Raw genomic sequence first — 27,048 nt, 5'->3', positions numbered from 1 at the left:
TTCCCGAGTGGAACGAGGTGCCAGCTCGAATCATCGACGATGAACCAGGCTGAGGTGATGGAGCAGAGCTTTTCTCCGGAAATGCCTGCTTGGCTCGACAGTGCCTACAAAAGCCTCGCACGGTTAGACGACGAGGAGGAGCAAACTCAAGCTACTACGTACCGATCATCGCCGGAGAGGATCACCACGTGGCTTCTTCCTCGTCTTCCAGCAACACCAAGGAACAGATCGAGAGCTTCGCGAGCAAGCAGCAGCAGGCAGTGGCCACCGAAAACTCCAACTCCAACTCCACCACAGTGTTGGAGTCTTCTTCTTCTCTGGATCGTCACGAAGCTCTATCGGAGGAAGAGAAAGCTAGCCTGGAAGACAAGGTGCAGTTAGAAAATAAGGAAAGTGATCGAGCAACAGGCAGCCGCGGCCAAAGGATCGAAGGACGAGGAAGTAGAAAAAAAACCGGCAGCCGGGACCCGGGTGGCTGACGATATCTCTCTGCGCGAGCGTCTCGTTCGTGACTTGGGTGCTGGTGATGATCCAGTGCTGGAGCCTGTTTCCCACAATCCGGGAGAGGGAGCAACATGTGAAGATTGTGCAGCCACGAAAGGCGAGGTTTTGCGAAGCCGAGGAGACGCAAACGGACGATCGCGTTTCCTTCGGGACGTAAGATCCTGTCCATCTCGATCAGGATGTCTTTCATCTCGCATCTACTAACGCAAGCAGCCACGTTAGAACATATCAAGTTAAAACCGAGCAATCAACTCACCGGTCCTTGTAGAGGCTGAAGACGTTATCAGCGTGGATCGGTGGGGGACTACGTTCATCACCCACATTCTGCTGTTCATTGAGAGTGCTGCCGCGAATCCTCCAAGTCCGGAGTTCATGTCCATGATGTTACGGTATCTTCCCGAAGAAAGCACTGGTAGCACCGTCTTCTTGTAGTACGAGGCTCTCTGTAACCAGAGTTGAGTAAGCTGTCTTCACTGGATAGTGACTGGAGATTCGTGATGGTGTCGTGGTTAGCCGAGAGGGCCAACTTGGAAGATCTTCGCTTTGGTCAGCTTCCGGGAGTTTCGAAATGCATGCCTCCATAGGTTTGTGCCTGAAGTCACAAACAAGGTGCTGTTGTCTTGACACTTAAAACTACACCAGGCAAAATCAAGATCCTGCTCTTTGTCACAGAACTCGGGACCATTGGAGCAGTCGGTGTGATCTTTCGGTTTCTGCCAGATTGCAAGGTCTGCAATTTTTTCCAGCACAAGCTCTTCGCCATATTCTCGATCGCGGTCATCTCCCCACTCAGGTCCTCTTTGGTCCTCTGTCAGCTTTTCCAGTGCAGCTTCCAGTTGACAGGAGGCCCGGACAGGATCCAGTAGCCACCGGGACGAAGAACACGGTCAATCTCGATCAAGTAGAGGCCACCTGGAATGGTATTGTAATATATCTCATCTTTGGCAGAAAAAGAAGTATCAACTAACACTTACCATAGGCAGTCCAAGGAATGAGACATCGAGAACAGTGAGCCATGTCAAATGCTCTCGCGGAATAAGGCAGTCTCTGAGAAGGCATGATGCCGATCATCGCAGGAATTCCTCGCTCCAACGCAAACTGAACTTGGCCTTCGTGAGTGTCCCTCGGAGCAAACGACATTGTGAGTATCCCTCTCGTGAGGAGATAAGCTCCCCAGCTAGCAACCTGCAAAGTCAAAAGGCTGGCTCCAAGAAACGATTTTACAGCACGCGACAATGGATGAAAGCGATGATCTGGGGTGGCAACCTACGATCAGATCAAGCAGCGACTAGCGACAGAGACAATGCTGTGCGCCCATTTAAAGCTGACGTTTGCTTTATCTTACTAGGCACTTACAAAATGGTACATTATTATCAATTTGTTTTTCTTTAGAAAACAAATATTATTTCACCTGGTATGTGAGACTGAATTATTTGAATTATTCACAAAACCGATACCATATTTGCTCTCCACAAGCATCACGTGTGCTAGAATATATCAACAGGATAAGCTAAACGTGATTGCTGTGTGGGCTACAATTTTGTAAATAGTGTTCAGATTCCACCAAAATGCCCAGTTTGGGCATTTGCCAACGACTTGGGGGACTGAGTCTTGAGATAATTAGGTCTTGCAAGACGCTACCCCAAGTGAAACGCATCCATGCCCAAGTAAGCTTCAGCAAGACCTTGTAATGGGCAATGGTATCCACGTTCATAACATGATCATACAGATGTATGATCGAAGTGGGAGCTTTGATCTTCTGGTGGCATATACTCGTAACAGGCATCTTGGATCAGCAGAAGAAATGCTTTCTAAAATGCCATGCCATGATCTGTATCTTGTAATATTCTCCTCTTGGCTTATGCTCAAAAAGGTGGTCTGGAAAACTCTAAGAGTATTTTTTGTAGCATGGAAGAAAGGAATGTCATATCTTGGAACGCTCTGCTTATGGCATATGCCGAAAATGGGCATGTTGAAGACGCTAAGACATTATTTGAGGGGATGGAAGATGGGAACACTATAGGCTGCTTACCTCAAACAGGATAAAATTGAGAATGCAAAGATCTTGTTTGAGATGATGCTGGTGCATGATGTCGTGTCATGGACAGCTCTGATCACAGCTTATGGTCAAAGAGGGCATATGAATGAAGCGAAGTGTTTATTTGAGAACATGCCTGAGAAAAACTTGATCATGGATTCCTTGAAGAAGCAAAACTTGTGTTTGATTCAATGGAGGAGCATGATGTGCTTTCATGGACAAGCATGCTCACAGCATTTGGCCAAAGATGACTACTCAAAAAAGCCAGGAAGACCTTAGATACAATGCCAGAACCAAGTAAATTTGTCATGCACAAGTAGTCTATTTGGTTTTACATCCTGTCATTAAACATGTATACAAAGCAAGACACTTCTAGAATGAAGTAAATATGTAAGTGATATCTAGAATATGCTTGGATATTCTAGAATATTTTACCATTTAATGGTTGTTATTCATTTAGATTAAGTTTGTATTTATAATATATAAACTTTTCTAAACACTTCCTAGTATATTCTAGTTTATTCTACCATCTAATAGTTAATATTCAATAAGATTAATCTTAAACATGTTTATAATTTTTGATTAATTAGATTATAGTTTGTAATAATTGTGAGCTTGTACTTTTGGAGCATAAGCCAAAGAAACACTTTAACTTACAATATATTGATTGGGGTCTACGTCCAAAATGGCAATTGCAAGGCTCTCAAAGTTTCCAGGTTCATGGATCAAATTGGTATCAAGCTCAATGATTTCAGCTACTATCAATGATTGATGCTTGTGCTGTTATAGGGAATTTGCCACAAGCCAAGTCTCTTCTCTCCCAGATTGTGGGAGACACTAGTAAACAAGAACACCATAGAAACCCATTAATCTCCATGTACATTTGATGTGGAGACTTACTAATGTTCCAGGATCTGTGGATGGAATCATCATGATATCATATCCTAGAACTTGATCCTCTCTTGCTACACTCAGAAATGGAAGAAGTGAGGAATCTTTGGAGATGTTTTGGGAGATGAGGCTAAATGGATCTTCTTAATTGGCTGTATTTCGTCTCAATAGGGTGCAGTATTCCATCCCTGTAATAGAGACGATGCTGTGCTGGGGAATATTCTCAAACACAGAGCCTTTTGACAATGTCTATGAACGTCTAAGATCTAATTGACTTTTACTTGGCTTACAAAATGAGTTTGTGTTTTGGCTCTGGATTTTAATTTTTGGCTCTTTTTACTAGTATAAATTAACTAGAGGTAATTCTGTTTAATCAATCATGTTGGATAGTGCTATGGATATTTTTTAGTTGTCATCCACTAAAGATTTATCAACCAAAAGAAATTCCCATGAAGGTTTGGTTTTACTCTTTTTTATTTCTTTTTGGTTTTGTAGTTTCACAAGCAAAAAGGACAAAGTTAAATCCTAAAAGCCACTATTGCATCACAAAGTTCATCTTGCAAAATAAACTCTGAAAAGTGTAAAATACCTAACTTATATAATGGATTGTACAGATATGCATGGTTTGCAAACTTTAACTGTATATGGCAATTCATCTGTGTGTGAGTGATTATGTGATAGGTTTATAGTTGGCAAATGCTTCTCACTTAATAACTTACTCTTTAAAAATTAACAAGATTATAATTCTCTTCCTTCAAATGGGTTGAACAACAGAAAAACCCAATTTACCACCATGGAACTTTAGAAAAAGTTCTTTATGTTACATATTCTTCTATCATTCAAATTATAATGATTTTGATGTTAAACTAAGATTACAACCAACTAGAGGTGCTTCTATATCATCTTTAATGGCTGCTAGAGTTTATCCACAAGTTATACATGCCAACATTGGTGTTTTCCCTTAAAAAAAATTACTTCTTCTAATAATCTTTTGGATGTGACTATGGTAATATTTTTTCCTATTTAGTTTTTCATTTCTAAGATGTTGTTCACAGCTTTATATGCATCTAGAACATGAAGAGCAGTATCATTATATTGTAGCAAATCTATATGTTGGATACATGCCAAAGTTCTTACTTTTTTAATATTATGAAAAGCGTGAGTGTATTGGGTGATTTAGCAACACTTGAAAATACTTTATTTTTGCCACTAGTTGATTCAAAAGAAATTTAAAGGCTCAATGAAGTTTATAAAACACACCATGGCCTCACTTCTAAAGACAAGGTAATGTAAACTATTTATATTTCCTTTCAATTATACAGATTAGTGGATATTTCATCCCTGATAACCAGTAAAGCCTCACTCAAGTTGAAAGTTTTTAGAGGAGAGAGAATATGGTTTTATTGTTTGTGCAAAGTGTAAAGGGCATTCCATCCCTCATAAATCAGCTACAATAATTGGTTCTATTATATCAAATGACATGATGGAATGTAGAGCTACAATGCATGATACAATGATGGATAAAATTTATAATTTGGTTGAAGGGTCTATAGTTATAGAGTTCTTAGAAAAGATTGCCCTTTATTTATCTTCAAATCCCATAGGGTTGTAAATATTATTGTCCATTTTAAGACACCAAATAATTCAGCAATATGAAAATCACTAACAACTAGAAATAGATACACTTCTCTTTTATCTATTTATCAATTGCTTTTTCTATAATACAAATATCTATTGGTATAACTTTGAAATTTTGTAGTGCTTCTCTTACTGGCTCTAGATTTTGAAGCACACAGAAATCCACAACAACACTCACAAATAACATCACTTATAGGAAAAATAACTTATTCAACAATACATTTAACTTTTGCATTTTGACTAGAAGTATCAAAACAACATCAAATTACATTAACAAATGATACATTAGATAAATATAAGAGAAAGTTTTCAACAATAAAATGCTTAGTAATAGATGCAATATCAATGGTAAGTATAAAAATGCTACCATATATAAATAGAAGATATGAAAGCTTCAAAACAATATGTGGAATAAAATTTTGTGGGATGGATTGTATTTTTACAGGTGATTTCTATCAATTAAATTCTACATTTCAAGCACCAGTTTATGAAATAAAAACATATGGACCTAAAAATGATGTCTTCATACACCACCCATGGAAAAACAAATTTAAAATCTATGAACTCACTGAAATAATGAGGCAAAAAGAAGATACAATCTTTATTAAAGTTTTAAGAATAATAAAAAATGGGAGAACAAAAAAATATAGAGCTAGAATATATAAATAAACAAGTCACCAAAAATACATATAGCACAGAATATTATTCCATATTTGCAACTAATGAACAAGTAAGAGAACATAACAAAAAATAATACAACACATACAAGATATAGATATAATTATAGAAACACAAGACAAACATGGAAACTCCTGTCTTACACATTTCAGGATACCAGATGACACAAGAAAAACACAAGAACTATATAAAATATTACATTTGAAAAAGAAAATGGCAATTGAAATAACACAAATATAAAAAAAGAAGATGGATTAGTAAATGCAGCAGATGGAGTATTACAAGATGTAACCCAGATCAAAGAAGAACAAATAATATGGATAGAATTCCCAATATAAAATAGGTAAAAAATAGCTAAAGAATAAATATAATAGTGAAGCAAAAGAATAAAAAAACTGGACACAAGTTTAAAAACACATAACAAGAATAATAAATATTACAAAAAACAAAAATTATGTTATAAGTAGAACCCAATTTCCAATATAATCATGGGCACAAGGATTTATATTTTAATAAATATAAATCATATATACAGAAACAACACCGACATATAGAAATATTGCATACAAATGACTAAAAAACAGAAAAAGTAGAACATTTTAAAACAGAAATAATGGCAATGTCATATATATCACTAGAAATAAAATAATAATTACAGATAATAAATTTATATAGAAAATCTGGAAGAAATACACAAATATTCATAAAAGAACTACAAAATGTATACAAAAAATAGATAATTATAAAAAATTAATTACAAGAGATTTCAATATTGACTATCAAAAGAAGAAGCAAAACACACTTTAAACAATAATGGAGAAAGAAACATAAATACAAATAATAAAAGAAAATACTCATAATAAGAAACTAATAGATCATATATGGATAAAAGATAAAATATTTACAAAAGCAGGAATAGCACTTGCATACTGGACAGATCATAACAAATTATATATCATAATAAAAAATATTGAAAAACAAAAACAAACCAAGCATTGCTACAATGCAATACCCACCAATTTTATTCTTTACATATCAAATACCACAGGTTATCAAATATTAATAAATTCTAGTTGTGATGCCTGTAATTTAAATTTACCAGTTAAATTATGTCTTACCTTGGGTCTAAACCGTGTAATTAAGATACCTATTCTCATATCCTGAGAAATTTTATTTTGTAATATATAATATAACATAATATATATTTTACGAGAAAAATCACCTATAGAAAATCATGAGTAAATAAAAAATTCTCCTACAAAACCATATTCAAATAAAAAATAAAAAATACAACTAATAATGGGATTTAATATTGACTACTCAAAACAGATTAAATAAACAGTAGATCATTCCAGCATAAAAAATCAGATAAAAAAGCAAACCAAGTGTTGCTGCAACTCAATGCACCACAAAAGTCTTATATATAATAATTATATCATATACACATCAAAATATACATAAAATATTAATATGTATCATGCATGGTCCAAGCGAAAAGTTTGCATAAAATGTATATGAGCGAACATAAATATATAAAAATTTAAATAATAAACAGGTGACCTTGATTGATGCTCTTAATTATCTATATATAAATTTATATATTCATTTGCATATTATCATTCATCACAAAGTTGAAGTTTCATCCACCGAGCTGAGTGAAAACATGCTCTTGGACGTGGAACTCGATGGCAGCTTCACCTTGGATCGATAGCCAAGGAAAAAATGCAAGCTCGACAGAGGTGGCGTCTCTGGTAGCTCAATTAGTCCTTCCATCATTTTCAGAGCAGTGCTCATCGAGGGCCGGAGGTCGGGATCATCTTGCACGCACAAATATGCTACTGCTTTCAATCTCTCCATCCCAGCTTCTTGGTACTTATCAGCAACTCCTCCTGAAGGTCCACCATCACAGTTGTATAAGTTCTTCCGTGTTTTGCTGATTGACTTCGTGAAACTTTTCTGGCGTGAAAAACCACCGAGTGAAAAGCTTCTAAGGTAATCGCTTGACATGTACTTGTTTCTGCATCCGGTGATGATCTCCAGCAGCAACACTCCAAAGCTGTAAACGTCGCTCTTTTCAGTGATTGTCCCGACTTGCAAGTATTCCGGAGCAAGATAGCCCGGAGTTCCTCGCATGCTCGTCATTTGCAGGTATGTCACCTCGCGATTCATGAGTTTGGACAGCCCAAAGTCGGCAATCTTTGGCACGAATCCGATGTCTACGAGAACGTTCTCCGGCTTGAGATCCAGGTGAATAATTTTCTCCGCACACTCCTCGTGCAAGTAACACAATCCTTGAGCTGTGCCAACGGCAATCCGGAACTTGAAGTCCCACGACAAGCCACCCGATCCATCCTGTTGTTGAGGAGAACTATCATCGCCACCATCATCGCCAAAGATCCATTTCTCCAGAGAGCCATTTGGCACGAACTCATAAACGAGCAAGCGTTTCCTTGGCCCCTCGGCACAAAATCCCATGAACTTCACCAGGTTCAAGTGATTCGTCCTTGCAAGGCTCGCCACTTCCGCATAGAAATCCCGGCTGGTTTGATTCGAGCCCTGGAGCTTCTTGACGGCAACCTGGTTACCGTCTTCTAGGCTTCCTCGGTAAACACTTCCGTATCCACCTTGTCCCAGACACTTGCTAAAACCCCCAGTGATTTGCTCCAGCTCCTTGTAAGTGAATCTCCTGGGCATGCAATCCCGCAAGGACATCTCCAACTCTTCCTCCTCCTTGTCTGATTCCCCGCCAGCTTTCTCCAAAGACTTCTTCCAGCAGATCCAAGCCAGAAGCGCCACAAGCAACACCAATGCTGGCAGCAGCACCGGCAAAGCCACTCGATACACCAGAGTCTGATTTCCATAATTTTCCACGCTAGTCTTTGCCACCTTGAGAAGACCCGTGTATTCCCCTGTTATCATGGACTGGATGGGCTCGTGCGTCTGGAAACACGACTTCTCCTTGAAAAACGCAGCCATACACGAGCAATTGACCTCGCATCTCCTACGGCACTCGCTTTCGTCCACCACGGGCAGTTCCGTGCTAAAGTTGGTAGAGAAGTAGTCCACTCCTTCCATTCGCACAATCTCATGGGGCTCACATCTTCTGGGATCAAGCGGCAGAGGCCTCCTAGCACCGCAAACACCACCCTGGTAATTGAGAGAACCAGGGCAGCATTGCCCGTCCCCTTTGTTGCAGATCCCGTATGGGCCACACTCTTGAGCTTGAGGGAGGAAGCAGCTGAAGTTGCTCGAGAGGTTAAACGCAGCGTACCAGTAGTCACCCGTGGTGTTCCAGGTGTAGACGGTGAGATCGCCCATGGTGTTGAGCTTGAGGAAGGTTCCATACGTGAAGTTTTGGGTATTACGAAGCAGCTCGAATCTCTTCACGGGTGCCGAGCTCTGGCACGACTCCGCCGACAGAAACCCTTGGTACTCCGGCATGGACGCATTGCGCTGGAGATCGAGCGACATGAGACCATTCGTCTGCCAGCACACTGCTGCAAACAAGTCACTGCTTCCTGGATCCCCACCATCACTCTCGAAACTCCAGTAGACCTCCGAGTTGAAGTAGAGGGCGAGGCGATTTTCCTCCATGGCGAGGCTGTACGATCCTTGGCTGCTATCCTTGGGGGAAGCCCAGCTGACGAGGCGATTCCCGGGCTTGAACGCCACCTGCGTGGAGATTGTATCCGATGGAGAATCGAAGCTCTGCCAGATGATATGATCGGTGGAGTTTGTCAGCAAGAGGTTGCCCAGATTGGTGATGCACATCGCCGTGACGCCCTTCCCGGCCGTGCCGGTCGACCACACTGTAAGCCCATTCTCCCGGACGATGAGCTCTCCATCGGCGCCAAAGTCGAGCGTCGCGCCCTCTCCAAAGTACCTGTCCCGGTTGGCGGTCCACAGCACTACGGGCCTGTAGAGATCCCACTTCCGGGTGGGCTCGCGCATGGCGACGAGAGAGAGCGTGAAGCTGTGATCGTCGTAAGTGAGGAACCAGAGCTGGAATGTGATGTCGCCCAATTCGATGTCAGTGGTGTTGGACCAGTAGCCCGTGTAGCGCCCGCTCAATCCGTCGGTGTCGAGGGGATATTGCCAGTAGCCGCCATCGTTGTTGTAAGACGTGGTCTGATTCACGTGGTAGCACTGGGAAGCTCGAGCAGTGCCGGCAGCTCCAATTGCGACTAGAACTAAAAGAGGAAAAAGATGAAGATTGCTGCCATTCCTACCACGATCACTCAAACCCATGGAAGAGATTGAGGATTAGACCACCAGCGCGATCACTGCGTTTGCATTGATTGAAGTGTGGATTCTCTATTCGAGCTCGTGCTCGATCTAGGGGTCATATGAATCGCAATCAAGCGACTGGGTCATTCCGCGTGGTCTCAAAATACTGTTGACTTGCAAACTTTTTGGTTTTTAAGCATCTGAATGCTAAAAATCCTAATCTAACAGTTAAGATTTATCACGAAAATTCCAGCCTTTTTCTTCTACAGGTTTTGAGATTGAATGGTTTGTGATAACATACTCACGCTTCTATTCTTGTGTCTCTCTCTCATATCGGAGTCATTGTCTACAACATCAATTGCTATGAAACCATTTAGGGAAGGCCTAGACCATTGAGTTAGGAAATCATACAAACGCACGATTACCTGGATCTTCAAAACCCGGGATTAGGGACAAACTTTCCCCAAGTTCCCAAAGCGATGGAAAGAAAGATTGCAAGGATGTGTTTCTGTGTTCCACATAAAGACTGATGGCACAACATCGAGGTTTTCAAATCCATCAAGCGATTTCACATGGTTTGGACACCCACACAGAAAAGTAGGAAAATACGTTACGTGTTCATCATCCGCCACATGTCAACTAAATAATTTAGCTCCATTTGATTGGTTTGTTATATACGGAAAATCAATCAGGCTACACGTAAAAAAGTGTTTGTAAAAACGAAGCCGTTGGAGCTGCTTGCGTGGCAACATCCGCGCCGTCCACTTTTGCATGGCCCAGGTTCAAGGGGCGCGCTTGTTGATAGGGCTTACACACTTCTAGGGTTTCTTGCTAGGAACAAGGGGAAAGTTCGCGTCCGCGTCACATTCTTCTCGTCGATCGATCCAATGAGGAGCAAGCACCCGGAATCCGGCGCCAATCTCTACACCGCAGGTAGCGACGATCCAATCCTTTCACTGGGGACGAGCGAGCTCCGCAAGAGCAAGAGCGAGGCGGCGAAATTGATCGCGGCGGCGGGCGGCAAGGCCAAATCCCGATGCGCCACCGCCAGGGAGAGCTCCCGGAGCGGCGGCACCACTCCCAGGTGCGCTTCTCAATCGCCCAGCCCGAAGTGCGAGACAATCCTTCCAGCGAAAGAGATGGAAAAGTGCGAGAAGAGCTATCCGGCAAAGGAGATGGAGTCCGAGACACCGAGGACGTATCTCATCAAAGGCTCGTTCTTGGAGCCGGAGATCACTTCTAGCAAGAATCTGGAACAGGTCTTGGGCGTGAACTCCAGCGCCGGGAAGAACAGTAGCAGTAGCAGCGATCGACCCAGTCCAAAGAATATGATCACTTGTGCGTCACCAATTGCCAGCAAGAACAAGTTTATCTCGGACATAGAGGAGGTGGAATGGTTTCTGGATGAAGATCGGGGTTTAGATGGTGGCGGTGGAGGAGATGGAGGAGGAGCTTTGGATAGAGGAGGAGAGTTTGTAGAAACGGGGAGGCGAGAGGATGAGATGGAAGAACAGGGAAGGCGAGAAGATGGTGTCTTGAGCAAGATCGAGGAGAGAGAGCTGCGAAGGAAGAAAGGAAAGGCTCCGGAAGAGAATGGCGAGAGGCGAGGCAAGGCTCCAATGGCTTTCCCAACGGTGGAGGAAGAAGAGCTCCTTCTTCCTCCCAGGATGATGTTCTCGAGTGGAACGAGGTGCCAGCTCGATTCATCGACGATGAACCAGGCTGAGGTGATGGAGCAGAGCTTTTCTCCGGAAATGCCTGCTTGGCTCGACAGTGCCTACAAAAGCCTCGCACGGTTAGACGACGAGGAGGAGCAAACTCAAGCTACTACGTACCGATCATCGCCGGAGGCGCCGGAGAGGATCTCTCCTCACCACGCTGGAGCGTCTTCCTCATCTTCCAGCAACTGGGAACGGACCACCAAGGAACAGATCGAGAGCTTCGCGAGCAAGCAGCAGCAGCAGGCAGTGGCCACTGAAAACTCCAACTCCAACTCCAACTCCACCACAGTGTTGGAGTCTTCTTCTTCTTCTTCGGTGGATCGTCACGAAGCTCTGTCCGAGGAAGAGAAAGCTAGCCTGGAAGACAGGGTGCAGTTAGAAATAAGGAAAGTGATCGAGCAACAGGCAGCCGCGGCCAAAGGATCGAAGGACGAGGAAGTAGAAAACAACCGGCAGCCGGGACCCGGGTGGCTGTGGAAGATGTCTCTCTGCGCGAGCGTCTCGTTCGTGACTTGGGTACTGGTGAATGGGGCCCGGATCCAGTGCCGGAGCCTGTTTCCCACAATCCGGGAGAGGGAGCAACCTGTGAAGATTGTGCAGCGACGAAAGGCGAGGTTTTGCGAAGCCGAGGAGACGTAAAACGGAAAAGGAACTTCTTAGATCACGTAAGAAAAAAATGAGTTGACAAGCCAGCAGGGAACCAGAACAAAAATACGAGCAGGCTCACCGAAGGCTACAGAGTCGAATTGGAACTTCCTACCCAGTAAGTTTTCACTGCGACCAGGACCTTCTCGGTGTTGAAAGGCCCGCTCTCGTGGTCGTACATTTTGCTCTGCCACCGGATGCTGGTCATGATCCGCTTCACTCGGTTGAGAGTGTCGACTTGGTCCCGGACGATCACGGCTCCTTCGGGACGTAAGATCCTGTCCATCTCGATCAGGATGTCTTTCATCTCGCATCTAATAACACAAGCAGCCACGTTAGAACACATTAAGTTAAAACCGAGCAATCAACTCACCGGTCCTTGTAGAGGCTGAAGACGTTATCAGCGTGGATCAAGTCGTAAGTCCTGGGATACGTCGAGAATGCCTCGCACCAGTCGTGGTACACGCCGATGAGGCCCCGCTCGTAGACGACTCCCAGAGTTTTGTGCTGGTGGTGGTGGGGGACTACGTTCATCACCCACATTTTGCTGTTCATTGAAAGTGCCGCCGCGAATCCTCCAAGTCCGGAGTTCATGTCCATGATGTTACGGTACCTTCCCGAAGAAAGCACTGGTAGCACCGTCTTCTTGTAGTACGAGGCTCTCTGCAACCAGAGTTGGGTATCGGAGCTGAAGCTGTCTTCACTGGATAGTGAGCCGCTGGAGATTCGTGATGGTGTCGTGGTTAGCCGAGAGGGCCACCTTGGTAGATCTTCGCTTTGGTCAGCTTCCGGGAGTTTCGAAATGCATGCCTCCATAGGCTTGTACCTGAAACAAAGAAGCGCAGTTCTCACGAGCGGCTTGACACTTAAAATCTTACGTACCAGGCAAGATCAGGATCCTGCTCTTTGTCACAGAACTCGGGACCATTGGAGCAGTCGGTGTGATCTTTCGGTTTCTGCCAGATTGCAAGGTTCCCTTTCTCTGCAATTTTTTTCCAGCACAAGCTCTTCGCCATATTCTCGATCGCGGTCATCTCCCCACTCAGGTCCTCTTTGGTCCTCTGCCAGCTTTTCCAGTGCAGCTTCCAGTTGACAGGAGGCCCAGACAGGATCCAGTAGCCACCGGGACGAAGAACACGGTCAACCTCGATCAAGTAGAGGCCATCTGGAATGGTGTTGTAATATATCTTATCTATGGAAGAAAAGGAAGTATCAACTAAAACCTACCATAAGCAGTCCAAGGAATGAGACATCGAGAACAGTGAGCCATGTCGAATGCTCTCGCGGGATAAGGCAGTCTCTGAGAAGCCATGATGCCGATCATCGCAGGAATTCCTCGCTCCAACGCAAACTGAACTTGGCCTTCGTGAGTGTCCCTCGGAGCAAACGACATTGTGAGTATCCCTCTCTTGAGGAGATAAGCTCCCCAGCTAGCAACCTGGATCGAACAACACAAAGTCAAAACAAGAGGATCAAACCAAAAAAGAAACTAGAACACTTACACCACAGCCAGTGTCAAGAGCTGTTCGAATGGTCCCATCCGTGAGCGGAAGAATGGAGTTGATATCGTCAATGTAGGCATCGGCACCGCGAGGAAACATGGTTCCACCACCTGGAAAGAAGAACCTATCGCCCTCGTACTGGATCCAGTTCTGGATGGCCTTCTCCACCGTAAGTTCCTTGTGAGGAACATTGGCAAACCATGCGTAGTCCCGGCTCTTGGGCCACGAGAAAGGATTCTTGTAGCCCACCGGAGCTGGAACCAAGCACTGGAGCTTCTCGCTGTCGGACGGGCAGTGCCTCTCTCGATACACCAGCCGCGCTCGATCGAACTGGAGCGAGCGCTTGGCATCCTGGCAGGGCGTGTGCTCGCTGAATCCCATGTCGCAGGCTGGAACTGGAGCGGTGGAGGGATCCAGGGCGGAAGACGAAGAGATTTTCGACGCTGCCGTTGCCGATGCCGAGTGGTGAGCCTGGAAATCCAGCGCGCCGCATCCGGTAGAGTAGGAGACGGTGGTGGAATCAATGTGGACCTTGGAGCTGTTCTGCCAGGCACCGATGAGGTAGAAAGCGAGGCAGCATAGCGCCGTGAGCAAGAAACGCGTGTAGCTGCGCTTCTTGTCCACGATCTGGTGATATTTCGGGGACGACGCACCCAGATCTTTGGCCATCTGCGCAAGAACACACGACGAGCGATTCAATCCCCCGAAATACGCATCACCGGAGATCTGAGAGCCAGGAATCTCTGGCAAAACCCTGGAGAAAGAAAGACGATCTAGAGAGGAGCTCGTGTTACCTGGCTGGCTCCAAGAAACGATTTTACAGCGGCGCTCGCACGCGGCAATGGATGAAAGCGATGATCTGGGGCGGCAACCTACGATCGGATCAAGTAGCGACTCGCGACAGAGACAATGCCGTACGCCTGGCGCCCATTTAAAGCCACTAGCACCGACGCTCGCTTTGCTCTCCCTGTAAAGTATCCATGATAAACCCTAAAGTACCTCTTTTTCCCTTAATCATAATTATGCTAAGTAAGTATGAATTAAGATAACAAATGGTTAGTTATTTGAATTTCCTCTCAACCGCCACAGCAAGCATCACGTGCGCTAGAAGACTTCAATAAACTTTATTCTGGATATGCTAAAATAGTAATTAACAATAATATTAATGATTGGTGTAGATATAGAAGTCGTGGACCACAATTTTGTAGATAGTTTTTAGATTCCACCAAAATGCCCGGTTTGGGCATTTGCCAACAACTTGGGGGACTGAGTCTTGAGATAATTCGGTCTTGCAAGACGCTACCCCAAGCGAAACGCATCCATGCCCAAGTAAGCTTCAGCAAAGACCTTGTGATGGGCAATGGTACCCACGTCCATAACATGATCATACAAATGTATGATCGATGTGGGAGCTTTGATCTTGCTCATTCGGTCTTTCTGGCCCTTAGCAACAAAGATATTTTTTCCTATGCACATATGATCAACGCGTTTGTTCGGTCTGGGAACTTGAATTACGCTAGACAGCTCTTTGATCAAATGCCGCTTTGGAATCTTATTGTTTTGAATGCAATGCTTGCTGCATATTCCTTGAAAGGGTATCTTGTCGAAGCTGTGGCTCTCTTTGATAAGTTCCCAGAAAGAGATATTTTTACATTCACAACTATGATCACGATCTATGCAAAAAACGGGAAAGTTGAAGAAGCTAGAAACATTTTTGATGGCATGCAAAATAGAAATCTTATAACTTGGAACACCATGCTTGCAGCATATGCGCAAAACGGGCATCTGGAGAGTGCAAAGCTGATTTATCTTATGATGCCAGAGCATAGTATGGTTTCAAGCACAACCATGTTGGTGGCATATTCCCAAGCCGAGCTTCTTCCTGAAGCTCAAGCCTTGTTTGATTCCATGCCACTGAGGAATCTAGTTGCATGGAACGCAATGCTGTCAGGATATTCTCAGAGAGGGCATCTTCGGGAGTCTATAAGATTGTTCCACAAGCAGCCAGTCCATGACATTGTCACATTAAACTCAATGCTCTTTCTTTATGCCCACAAAGGCCTTTTGACAGAAGCCCAAAATCTTTTCTATGATATGCCTGAGAGGAATATAGTGACGTGGAATGCCATGCTAGTGGCATATACTTATAACGGGCATCTTCCATCAGCAGAAGAAATGTTTTCCAGGATGCCACGCCATGATTCTGTATCTTGTAATATTCTCCTCTCGGCTTATGCTCAAAAAGGTGATTTGGAAAAATCTAAGAGTATTTTTTATAGCATGGAAGAAAAGAATGTCATATCTTGGAATGCAATGCTTACAGCATATGCCCAAAATGGGCATGTTGAAGATGCTAATAAATTATTTGAGGGGATGGAAGATAGGAACACTGTAAGCTGGAATGGAATGATGGCTGCTTATGTCAAACAGGATAAAATTGAGAATGCAAAGATCTTGTTTGAGATGATGCCGGTGCATGATGTAGTGTCATGGACAGCTCTGATCACAGCTTATGCTCAAAGAGGGCATATGGATGAAGCAAAGTGTTTATTTGAGAACATGCCTGAGAAAAACTTGATCACTTGGAATTCAATTCTAGCTGCCTATTCCCAACATGGATTCCTTGAAGAAGCAAAACTTGTGTTTGACTCAATGGAGGAGCATGATATGCTTTCATGGACAAGCATGCTCACAGCATTTGGCCAAAGAGGACTACTCAAAAAAGCCAGGAAGACCTTAGATACAATGCCAGAACAAGATGGTATTTCTTGGAATGCCATGCTTGCTATATATGCTCAAGCTGGGTATTTGCATAAAAGCTTGACTTTGGCTAAGTCTATGGATTTGGAAGGCACTAGATTAACTGAGAGCTCTTTTATTTCAATTCTCATTGCTTGTAGCCACTCCGGAAGTGTCTTAGTTGGTGTAAAATGCTTTGTATACATGATTAATGATCAGGATGTAAAACCAAATAGACAGATTTACTCGTGCATGACAGATTTGCTTGGTAGGGCTGGGCATTTAGTAGAAGCAGAGGAGCTTGTGAAGAATATGCCCTACACTCCAGATATTACAGATTGGAGGTGTTTGCTAGGATCTTCTAGATATCAAAACAATGTTAATGTTGTAGAAGAAGCAAAGTAAGAGCTATTTACTTTTTCTGTACTGCTATTTATATAGCATAGCATGTAATTCCTTTTTAAGATCAGAAACTAAGTTAAATTAAAATTTTAGCAGTTAAATAATGGTATTGGGTACTTATTAAAGTTTTCATCATGAATTCAGTTGTCATCATGTCTAGCAAAATCTCAGATTACTACTAAATGCATTTAATAATGTAATCACAAAGCTTCAATACAAATTCATTACACATAATTACATTCAAAAATATATCATATTTAACTTAAGATTTAAGTTGTGATATTAAAAAAATTGCTACATGTTGCATATAGCAATGCTTGGTTTGCTTAATGGTACTTATTAATCCAATTTATCAAATAAAGTTTATAATTATAATCATGTTTGTCACAAGATTAATCTTATTGCATATCAACCATTAGATGATAGAATAAAAAGAATATACTAAAAAGGGTTTAAGAAAGTTTATAAATGATAAACATGTTTATAAATTATAAGTACAAGATTAATCTCAATGAATAACAACTGTTAAATGGTAGAATATCCTGCAATATCCAAGCATATTATAGGTATATTCACTACCATACAAGTTTGCTAGACACTTTAGTGTTTTATAGGCTACCAAGTAACATGAATAATTCCATAGTTTAATTAAAATAAAAAATATTTATGATTTGCTACAATAAATTTAGCTACTAAATTTTTAAAAAGTTTGATGGATTTTAAATTTTTATATATTATAGCTAATTACAATACTATATTATTTATTGGTCACAAAAGCATTTAAAACATATTGTGAGGTCCAAGTATATAACTACAATGGTGTATACTATTTTTAGCATAATGGGATTTTAGTAACCATTGGATTAGTTTTAATCTGGACCTCTTGCTCCTGTATATAAATTAAGGTTTTTAAGCTAATTGAATATGCATATTTTTATATTCCATGCAATTACATTGGTGGAAATGAGTGACATCTTCAACTATCCCTAAATGCTTAAATTTATGCATTTTTATTTAGATCTAGCTTTTGTATCATCTAAATTTCTCTTATTTTTGTAGCTTTTGCAAATTTTCATCTTCTTTTTATTCATCTTCATAGAGAGTAACTACCTTCTCTTTCTTTAACTATGGAATAACAATTGGTATAATTATTTAATGTTATAAGGTTGTAATTGAACAATTAAACTCAGTTGATAGTTGCATGCATAGTGCAACTTATGCTCTTGTTGCCAACTCCGACATCTGGCCAGAGTTCCTTTATAAGATTTCTAGGGATAATATGTACTATTAGTTCAATCATTTTATGGTGATTACCAACTATTATTCATGAGATAATGCTTGGCATTTACACAAGTTTTCCACATATTTCCAAGGAACGGTATTATATAATAGTTTAAGTGCAACCACTCATGTGAATTAGAGTCTCCTCCCAGATGTTTTTAAATACACATTTGGACATGCTAATGATTATGATGATGCCTTTCAGTGATTGCATTATCTCTATCAGAGGTCGTCTAAGTTAGTTATGCAATTTAGTATTTACTTCTAAATCTTTTTTTTTTCATGTAGAGCTAAATATATCAGAGCAGATCAAGTTAGGAATGTTGTGGCTAATGCTTTGTCAAAATTTTGTAAAACTTATGCATGCACTTGCTTTAGCAATTGTTGATAATGTTTTTCAACTGGTATAACACTATGATACATCATCTCTCCCACTTATTATTGCATGTACTTTAGTTTCACTTTCTGTGGGAAATGATCTTGTTCCAATGAAGGTTGATGTTGTCATTACCCGTATTTAAGGACAAAGGAAAGGACAGAGTCATGGTTGTGATATCTATTATTGAGTGTATGATAAGATTGGCTACACATATTAGCATTATTGGTGTTTTGTAGATTAGCATCCTCCATTTCCTAGATGGAGGTGTTGGCATCAACGCCATCCTATTGGTGCTATTATAATGGAAGGTCTTGACATAAAGATTCTTCTAGAAAAAGCAAATTTTTGCGAGTAGTGGAAAGTTTTTGCATAAATAAGTCAATGACCCCTCTATCCTTCTTTCAAGAATACCATCAAGAGGTTTATTTAACACCAGTTCATTTAGTGTTTATTTTCTCAATTCATTATTATAAAAAGAAGTTTTCTATTATTCTGAGTAAGGCTTTTTTTTCTTGTACTTATGTTCTTGCCTCTGGTTGCAAAATAGTGATAAACAAATAGAGATAAAAACATAGGAAAGAAAAAAAGAATGAGAAGAGAATAAAAGAGAACTCAGTTTCAAACCTTAAAAGTGTAAGTAAGGATAAATATATATCTCTTAACCCTACTTTGCACAAATAATCATAAGCAGGAGAAAAAATGGTTAATTCAATACAAATGCATACAACAGTGAGTGGGGGTTATTTTCTAGCACATCTAAGTGCTACTTATATATTACATGATTTTATAATTATTCCTAACTACTTCACGTTTATTTATGACAAGTGGTTAAATCTTTTTTAAGCTTAGATGTAACTAAATTTCATCTAAGCTTTTTTCTTTTGCTCTACCTGGGATGATATACAAGATAAAACATTTACCTCTTCATTATTCCCTATGACAAAGATATTGTCTGTCCTCATGCAGTTGGATTCTCCAAATCTTGCTCCAGGTTACTGAGCTTGGTCTTCATAGTAATAAGCTCAACGCTTTGGCGTAGATTGTCAAGTTTCTGACATATAATCTAATTTTCTTAGTTGAGCATTATGATGCATTTATCCTGGCGGCTAATGCACTCTACATCAGTGGATGTGGATGTGGAAGCCAGGATTGCAGTCTTGAGTTCTTGGATTATGTGGCATTAATAATTCTATTCGTTTATGACTCCATCCACTTTTTTGGTGATTGTCTTGAGGTAGCTCAAGACCTACATGTGGTATTTTGCTGTTTCTTCATCTTTTAAGGGTTGTATTGGCTTGTCAACTAGCTACTTGCCTCCTCCCTTGATATGTTGAGCGAGCTCTTTCATAAAGCTTTGAACTACTAACTCACTTGACTGACTTGTGATCTTGTGAGCAAAGACGTGACTAGCCTTGACCTTGTAGTGTTGCTGCAGCATCTGCTACTGCTACAGCTGCCTCATCTCGCTAGACTGATCAGCCAAGGGTGTGTCACTATTGGATGTGTAGGTGAACTAGAGAAGACTTAGCCTATATTCCTCCAATTCATCTAGATCCTCTTTTGTAACTTCATTTTCTTCATCCCATTGAGTTTCTTAGCCATGATCTTCTTGGCATAAACTCACCTCATTAGTTGTGTTTATAGGCAATGGTTTTATGACATCTATAGGCATATTGTATGTTAGACTTTATGGCCTAAGTTGTGGAATTTCTTTCACAACTTTGGCATCTATTGTTTGCTTAGTATTGTCCATTTATGTACTTATCACTTCCCCGATGCTTGGAGAGATTTGTATTGGCATTGGGGTTGTCTTTGTAGATATAGACAAGTCACAACTTTGTTTCTGATCTAGGTGTAGCGTTTTATCACTATAATTGTTATGTTTAGCTTTAATATGGCATACTCAGCTACTAAATTTTTGCAGAACAAACTCTGAAGGTGGATTTTTGGATTTAAACAAGTTTTTTTCTGAGGGGAGAATTTTCCTCTCTTGAATCCATATTATTGGGATTTTTCTCCACATCCACATCCTTTGCTATCTCGACCAGAAGAGATACTAAAGGTGGTTGCTCAATGGTAAGGTGAGGCATAAGATTCTCCTAAGCAGTGTAATGTTCATAAATGTGCCATAAAAAGATGAAAACTCCTATCTTCACTTGCCTTCCCTTGCCTACTTGTAAGGCAACATTTTTCATTTGGGCCACAAATTTATTGTAAATGAAATGAGTTATGTTTATTTACTATCCAATCTCAATAGCTTCCAATACATGAGCTATTTTAATACTAGCATTTTGTGTAACCGTCCTCCCATTGATGATGGCACATAACACCTTAAGCCTAATATGATAGTTGGGTTTCAAATAAGTGAAGTTACTTCCTCATCTGGATGTGTAATCAAGAAGGACGTATTAATCAAGCATGCAATCCTTCTTGCTCGTCATGATTATTTTGCCCTTGTTGTTTACGCAAAAAATTTGAGTAAACTAGGTGAATCCAAAAGGATGGATTTGCCTACAAAAGATAAATGCATGCTTTATTGGGTATTATTTTTGCATGAGCTTGATCTCTTGCTCAATTAATATTTCTCCTTTAAACAACTTTGCATAGGCAAGTAACCCAAAAGCATTAAGCAAAAACTTGTCATAGGGAGAAAGCACAAACTCCCTAAATAGTTTTACTTAGCTATAATCAAATTCTTTGTCACTAAATGAGATTTCCTCCACATCTAGGCATTTTTGCCATCTATAAAGATTTATAGGCAAAACACTCGGTATTAGGTGACTAAGAGATTTAAATGTTTTGACTAGTAGGTGTGACTTATGGCATGCTTCTAGTACCTTATCTACATAGATACAAATTGTCAACTAACATCTTATATTTCCTTGAGGAGTAGGTGACATTGCTTTTTATTCAAGCTTAAAAGGAGGTCTCCATGCCTTTCAAAATTAAAAATGGATCTTGTCACTATTACTGCTGGCTGCCTCTTAATTCTATTATTTTTATGGAACTCTAGTGCTAAATTTCGTTTGAATCTTCCACCGGGCCCATGGGGATTTCCTCTGATTGGCCATCTTCACTTATTTACTGGAGGGAAACCCCAGCACAAAGTGTTTCAAGCACTCTCTGACAAATATGGGCCCATTGTGTCCTTAAGGTTTGGGATGGTTCCTACTGCTCTCATTTCAAGCTCAAGTTTGATGAGAGAGTTATTCACTACACAAGATAATAATTTCTCTTCAAAGCCTTACTTAGTTGCGGGTGAATACATTGGCTACAATTTTATGGGATTAGGAACTTGTCCATATGGCGAAGATTATAAAAATTCCCGGAAGCTGTGTACAATGGAATTATTGACTACTAAGGCTATTGATTCATTTTCCTGGATGAGAAGCAAGGAACTCGCTAGTCTACTTGATGCACTTGTACTTAAATCTGATAGTGTAAATGTGAGGAGTATCATATCCACGTTTATATTCAACACTATAACCCAGAATCTGATAAGTAAGAGATATTTTGAATATCACAATGGTCCAATGGATCCAGAAACTGTAGAATTCAAGGAGGTGGCTATGCAAGTACTGGATTTCATATTCAAGCCCTCTTTCAGTAATTTTGTTCCTTGGTATTTAAGATGGATGGATTGGGAGCTTCCTTACTACAAGCAAGTTCATGCCAGTCAAGACAGATTTATACAGAAAATTGTTGAGGAGCACAAGCATAGCACACGAGAGAACAAGGATTTCCTCGATATTATGCTCCAGTTTTACGGACCAGAGAAGGAAACTCAAGTGAAAGCAAATCTGATTGTAAGTAAATAGAATCTCTTTATGCTGAAGTACTGAAGTTTAATCAATATAGGAGATGATCTCTGCTGGAACTGATGCGACGAGAATTATATGCGAGTGGATGCTGGCTGCGATGATGGAGAATCCCCGAGTCATGAGAAAGGCTCAAGAGGAGCTCCAACAAGTTGTGGGAGACTCTAGGATGGTCCAAGAGTCCGATCTTCCAAAGCTCGAGTATTTCCAAATGATCATCAAGGAAACGTTCCGCCGATATCCTGCCGGTATACTCTTGAGCCCCCGCATTGCGAGCCAAGACACCAAGATTGGAGGCTACGATATCCCCAAAGGAACAACGCTACTCCTACATGCATGGGCTCTGGGAATGGATCCCAGCGTGTGGGAGAACCCCACCGAGTTTCTCCCAGAGCGCTTCGTGGGCTCTACTGACGTTAAAGGCGTCCAGGATTTTAATCTCCTCCCGTTTGGCTGTGGACGTCGGAAGTGCCCTGGGATGCCACTGGGATTGAGAACAGTACACTTTCTAGTGGCAAACCTTGTGCATGGTTTTGACTGGAGCTACGTTCCAGGGACAGTGCCATCCATGGAAGAAACTCCCACTGGAGCTTGTCAGCTTAAAACCCCTCTAGAGGCCGTGGCCACTATGCGTCTGCCTAAACATGCATATACCCTTGTCTAAAGGTGTATATTTTATAATAACAGATGCTAATTTAAATAAAGTTTATATTTATAATGGTAAAAGGCTTTGAAACTTTACTAAGTGGAAAGAAACAAGTCACACATATGAATCATAAAGTCAAAAAGCTTTATTCAAAGTCATGATCCTAGAAATACTTTTGTGATCATTCAATCAAGCAGTGCTAAGATAATAGTACATTAAGCGAAACCTCTGCCACCTTTTGATTCCGAAGAGCAAACATTTGCGAGCATGATATACGAGAAAGCTCTCTCGGGTTTCAACCACGCAAACTCCTGCGCTGCCCGCGACGCAGTGCTTAGATCCCAGTGCGTCCGACAAGCTCCCAGCAAGCTCCCCCACGCCCCCTCGCTCCTCGTCCGCGGCATCTTGCCCAGCATCTCCTCGGCGTCCTCCAGCTTCCCGGCCCTCGCAAGCACGTCCACCATGCAACCGCAGTGATCGGCCGTGAGATTCAACCCGTGGTCGCGGGTGATCGACTCGAAGTACTGCCACCCTCGATCCACACACCCAATCCGACTACACGCGACGAGAACGTTAACGAAGGCGATCTCGTCCTGTTTGATCCCTTCCAAGGCCATGGCGTGGAAGAGCTCTAGCGCCTCTCGTCCCTGTCCAAAGTGAGCAAACCCCGCCACCATGGAGTTCCACGAGAGCATCGTTCGCTGCGGCATCTTGTCGAACATCGACTTTGCCTGCTCGAGCTGCCCATTGTGAGCGTTCCCCGCGATCATCGAGTTCCACGACACCGAGTTCTTCCCGGCCATCTTGCCAAAGAGATCCATCGCCGCTTCCACCCTGCCGTTTTGCGCAGTCCCTGCCGCGATCGCGTTCCAGGCGATGGAAGTCCACTGCGGCATCCTCTCGAAAACCCGGTTGGCTTCGTCCAGAAGCCCGTTCTGCGCGAAAGCCGCGATCAAGCCTGACCATGACGCGTCGTTCCTGCCTGGGAGATTGTCGAAAGTCTCTCGAGCCATGTCGATGCAGCCGTTCTGACCATAAGCCGTGATCATCGAGTTCCACGAGACGGCTGTCCTCTCTTGCATCCGATCGAACATAGCCTTGGCCTGATCCAGATACCCATTCTGCGCATTCGCTGCCAGCATCGAGTTGAGCGTCACAACGTTCCACTGCGGCATCCGGTCGAAAACCTCCTGGGCCTCGTCAACTTTCCCCTGGTTTGCGAGAGCCCCCAGCATCTCCGTCCAGGAGAAAACGTTCCTCTCGGGTGAGCTATCAAACGTCCTCTTGGCCTCCACAAACTGGCCATTCTCGGCAAACACCTGGAGCATCGTCGAGCACGAGACAACGTCCCACTCGGGCATCCGATCGAAGAGAGCCTTGGCCTTCTCCAGGAGATCATTCTGCGCGTAGCCAGCCACCATGATGTTCCAAGCCACCGAGTTCCTCTCCGGCATCTCTTCGAAGAAAAACTCCGCCTGGTCCATATACCCTCTCTGGGCATACCCCGCCAACATCACCCCCCACAGCACGATATCCCACTCGGGCATCCTCTCGAACAGCCTCTTGGCCTCCTCCATGTCTCCGTGCCTGGCATTCCCCTGGACCATGCTCGTCCAGCTGACCAAGTTCTTGAGCGGTGCTCTGGCGAAGATCTTCCTGGCCTCCTGGAGCTGGCCATTGGAAATGTAAGCCGAAGTTATACTCCCCCAAGAGTAGACACAGGGATCACGGATGCTGTCGAAGATCGAACGTGCCTGGACGAGTTCTCCCAGCCTGCCGTACATGTGAATCAAGAGGTTCCCAAAGAAGCGAACCTGGGAGAAGCCACTGGCGAGAACCTGGTCGTGGAGCTTCTTGGCTTCCACGCCCTCCTTGCACGACCGAATACTCTCGATCAGCTTGCTCCTCGGCACGACGCTAGAGACCATCTACGAAACTGAAACATGCTTGAAACAACATTAAAAGGAAGAAAAAAAAAACAAAGAATCACACACCATGCCTGTGCTTCCTAAGGCTACGAAAGAAGGAAAAATAAATATAACAGAATCTGTGTTACCTCTTTCTTCTTGTCTTTGCTCCACGAATTTTTTCTCGCGCGAAATCTAGTGACCCCGTGCCTTGAGCAGCTCCTGCTGGTGGCGGCATAGATCCTGCAACAGCCGAACTCGCTGCTCCATCACTCTAAGCTCGTCCTCCTGTTGCTTGAGCCAGTGTTCCTTGAGTTTCATGGCAGTCGGGCTCGATCCATCCCACGGGCCTCCAATCCATCCCGTTCCAATGCCTCCCAGCATCTCCATGCCAAAAAAGGGAGTGGCGCTGCCCCGGGCCATGGAGAAAGTCAGCCACTCGTTAAGCCACTCCGCTTTCCCCCCGGCACCTTTCACTGCCTCCTGGACCATCCCCTGGCTCCTCGCATGGAAGTCGTTCATGATCTCGTCGATCTTGCCTTGCATCTCCGAGAGAGCCGCGTTGCTCTTCTTTTGCAGCTCGTTCATAGCCGCCACCGTGAGATTCCTCTCGGCTTGGGGCGGCGGCGGGCTCTGCGGCTGCTGCTGCTGCTGTCGTTGCTCGCTGACGCTCCCGTTCTGCTTTGGCTCTTGCCTTGCAGCAGCAGCAGGAGGCTTCGGCTTCTTGGACGTGGACGCAACGTCTTTCTTGGTGTCATCTTCGCTGCTCTTGAGAGGTGGCGGAGTTCTCGTCTTCTTGTTCGCGTCTGGCTTCACAGCCGATGGTGGCTCTGACTCCTCCTGCTCCTGCATGTCGTATATCTCCTTCCAGAGCTTGTACACCTTCTCTTCTCCCGGATTCTTGAACTTCAAAGCAGTAATCCCCTCGCTCCTCTCCTTCTTAACCATCTCGTCGTACCGCATCTTTATCCGCCTGTACTTGTCGTAGAGCTGCTCCTTGGACCAGTCCGTGATGAACTTACTCCGGCAAGCCTCGAGAAGATCACCCCAGTAGTGATAGTTGTCACCCCGGGAGCCTCGTTTGGGTGGCCGGATCCCCGTCTTCATGTCGCTCAAGATCCGGGAGATGAGCTCGATCTCGTCCTCGCTCGACCAATTCTGTGGAGTCTTTTTCGGCGTTGGCTCCTTCTCTGGCTCTTTCTTCTTGGCCTGCGCTTCTCCCGGCTTCTTCGGCAGTGGATCCACAGGCTTCTTGACGGGAGGAGTCTTCGCAGTCGCCACGGTCCTGTTCGCCGGCAGAGTTTTAATCTGGGAGTCAGACTTCGTGGGTATAGTCGGCCTCACTCCTCCTCCTCCCAGAGTTTTCAACTTCTTGGCCGCCGGCTCCACAGCGGCTAGATCCTCGCGAGTTCTCTTGTCGCCAGGATCATTCTTCTGGACCATGTACCGCGATTCGGTCTCCTCGGTCTCGTCCCCAGAGTCGGACTCGGACGAACCCTCCGAGCGGGACGACATCTCGTCGGGCTTCTGGTCCTCCTCCGAGTCAGTCCCACTGCCCTCGTTGGACGAATCATCCGAGTCAGCGTGACGAGACATGACACTAATAAGAGAACCAAAACGAGAGAAAACACACGTATCAACACCAAAACTCCCAGTTAAAGTAACCAACCGCTTACCTGAGTAGCTCTTTGGGAGCGATCACTGCCAAAGCAAGAAAATGGTGTGATTCCTCGGATCCTTAGAGGGAGAGCTCTACCTGCGAGTGGACGAAATCCGGGCTCCCCGAGCGCGTAAACCCTAATCCGCCACTCAATCAGCTCGAATCGCGCCCCAAGATGCTAGCAAGAAGCAAGCGCGAGCACGGATTATCATTCCCGCGCCACGGCCGTGCCGCAAAATCGTCACTCACCTCTACCGCGCCGTGCCGTGCCGCCGAGCCCTCGGCCACAAATCAAAGCGAGAAAATAAAACCTCTCCCTTTCCGCCATACACAGTAGGAGCCGCGCGGCGCGGCGCCGTCGATTCGGAATCT

The 27,048-nt window shown here is 43.3% G+C and overlaps 7 protein-coding genes across 11 annotated transcripts; 3 read left to right on the top strand and 4 right to left on the bottom strand.

Annotated features, from left to right (window-relative positions):
* The first annotated feature begins 706 nt into the window (after positions 1-706).
* On the top strand, positions 707-1,923 carry LOC9652278. The gene is made up of 3 exons (XM_002966441.2): positions 707-1,113; positions 1,177-1,424; positions 1,484-1,923. The coding sequence occupies exons 1-3, from the start codon at positions 1,073-1,075 to the stop codon at positions 1,894-1,896; spliced, it is 702 nt and encodes a 233-aa protein (XP_002966487.2). The 5' UTR covers positions 707-1,072; the 3' UTR covers positions 1,897-1,923.
* A 5,414-nt stretch (positions 1,924-7,337) lies between these two features.
* Positions 7,338-10,066, bottom strand: LOC112345076 (G-type lectin S-receptor-like serine/threonine-protein kinase SD2-5). Its single transcript, XM_024671023.1, has one exon. The coding sequence runs from the start codon at positions 9,995-9,997 to the stop codon at positions 7,373-7,375; it is 2,625 nt and encodes an 874-aa protein (XP_024526791.1). The 5' UTR covers positions 9,998-10,066; the 3' UTR covers positions 7,338-7,372.
* Positions 10,067-12,335: 2,269 nt separating this feature from the next.
* Positions 12,336-14,818, bottom strand: LOC9652721 (probable methyltransferase PMT16). 2 transcript variants are annotated; one of them, XM_002966107.2, is made up of 6 exons: positions 14,639-14,818; positions 13,845-14,513; positions 13,570-13,780; positions 13,225-13,507; positions 12,716-13,168; positions 12,336-12,656 (listed from the first exon to the last, which is right to left on the bottom strand). In XM_002966107.2, the coding sequence occupies exons 2-6, from the start codon at positions 14,511-14,513 to the stop codon at positions 12,431-12,433; spliced, it is 1,842 nt and encodes a 613-aa protein (XP_002966153.1). In that variant the 5' UTR covers positions 14,639-14,818; the 3' UTR covers positions 12,336-12,430. The 2 variants fall into 2 exon arrangements, with proteins under 2 accessions (XP_002966153.1, XP_024526792.1); XM_024671024.1 differs by having other exon boundaries at positions 13,845-14,529; positions 14,640-14,818.
* Positions 14,819-15,074: 256 nt separating this feature from the next.
* On the top strand, positions 15,075-22,463 carry LOC112345115 (pentatricopeptide repeat-containing protein At4g02750-like). Its single transcript, XM_024671196.1, has 3 exons — positions 15,075-15,564; positions 15,667-16,927; positions 21,659-22,463. The coding sequence occupies exons 1-3, from the start codon at positions 15,075-15,077 to the stop codon at positions 22,461-22,463; spliced, it is 2,556 nt and encodes an 851-aa protein (XP_024526964.1).
* A 43-nt stretch (positions 22,464-22,506) lies between these two features.
* Positions 22,507-23,127, top strand: LOC9652275 (cytochrome P450 98A3). Its single transcript, XM_024671195.1, has one exon. The coding sequence runs from the start codon at positions 22,507-22,509 to the stop codon at positions 23,125-23,127; it is 621 nt and encodes a 206-aa protein (XP_024526963.1).
* Positions 23,128-23,232: 105 nt separating this feature from the next.
* Positions 23,233-25,262, bottom strand: LOC9652274 (pentatricopeptide repeat-containing protein At4g02750). Its single transcript, XM_002966106.2, has 2 exons — positions 25,166-25,262; positions 23,233-25,045 (listed from the first exon to the last, which is right to left on the bottom strand). The coding sequence occupies exon 2, from the start codon at positions 25,035-25,037 to the stop codon at positions 23,325-23,327; it is 1,713 nt and encodes a 570-aa protein (XP_002966152.2). The 5' UTR covers positions 25,038-25,045; positions 25,166-25,262; the 3' UTR covers positions 23,233-23,324.
* On the bottom strand, positions 25,039-27,020 carry LOC9652720 (bromodomain-containing protein 4). Of its 4 annotated transcripts, XM_024671267.1 has the most exons (4): positions 26,926-27,020; positions 26,773-26,854; positions 26,693-26,717; positions 25,039-26,616 (listed from the first exon to the last, which is right to left on the bottom strand). In XM_024671267.1, the coding sequence occupies exon 4, from the start codon at positions 26,610-26,612 to the stop codon at positions 25,212-25,214; it is 1,401 nt and encodes a 466-aa protein (XP_024527035.1). In that variant the 5' UTR covers positions 26,613-26,616; positions 26,693-26,717; positions 26,773-26,854; positions 26,926-27,020; the 3' UTR covers positions 25,039-25,211. The 4 variants fall into 4 exon arrangements, with proteins under 4 accessions (XP_024527035.1, XP_024527034.1, XP_024527036.1 ...); XM_024671266.1 differs by having other exon boundaries at positions 26,693-26,854; XM_024671268.1 differs by having other exon boundaries at positions 26,773-26,983.
* Between the last annotated feature and the right edge of the window lie 28 nt (positions 27,021-27,048).

The sequence above is a fragment of the Selaginella moellendorffii genome, unplaced genomic scaffold (genome assembly GCF_000143415.4).
Source record: "Selaginella moellendorffii unplaced genomic scaffold, v1.0 SELMOscaffold_7, whole genome shotgun sequence".
Classification (NCBI taxonomy): domain Eukaryota; kingdom Viridiplantae; phylum Streptophyta; class Lycopodiopsida; order Selaginellales; family Selaginellaceae; genus Selaginella; species Selaginella moellendorffii.
Note: the sequence above shows the minus strand (reverse complement) of the source record. Positions and strands in the feature narration are given on the sequence as shown.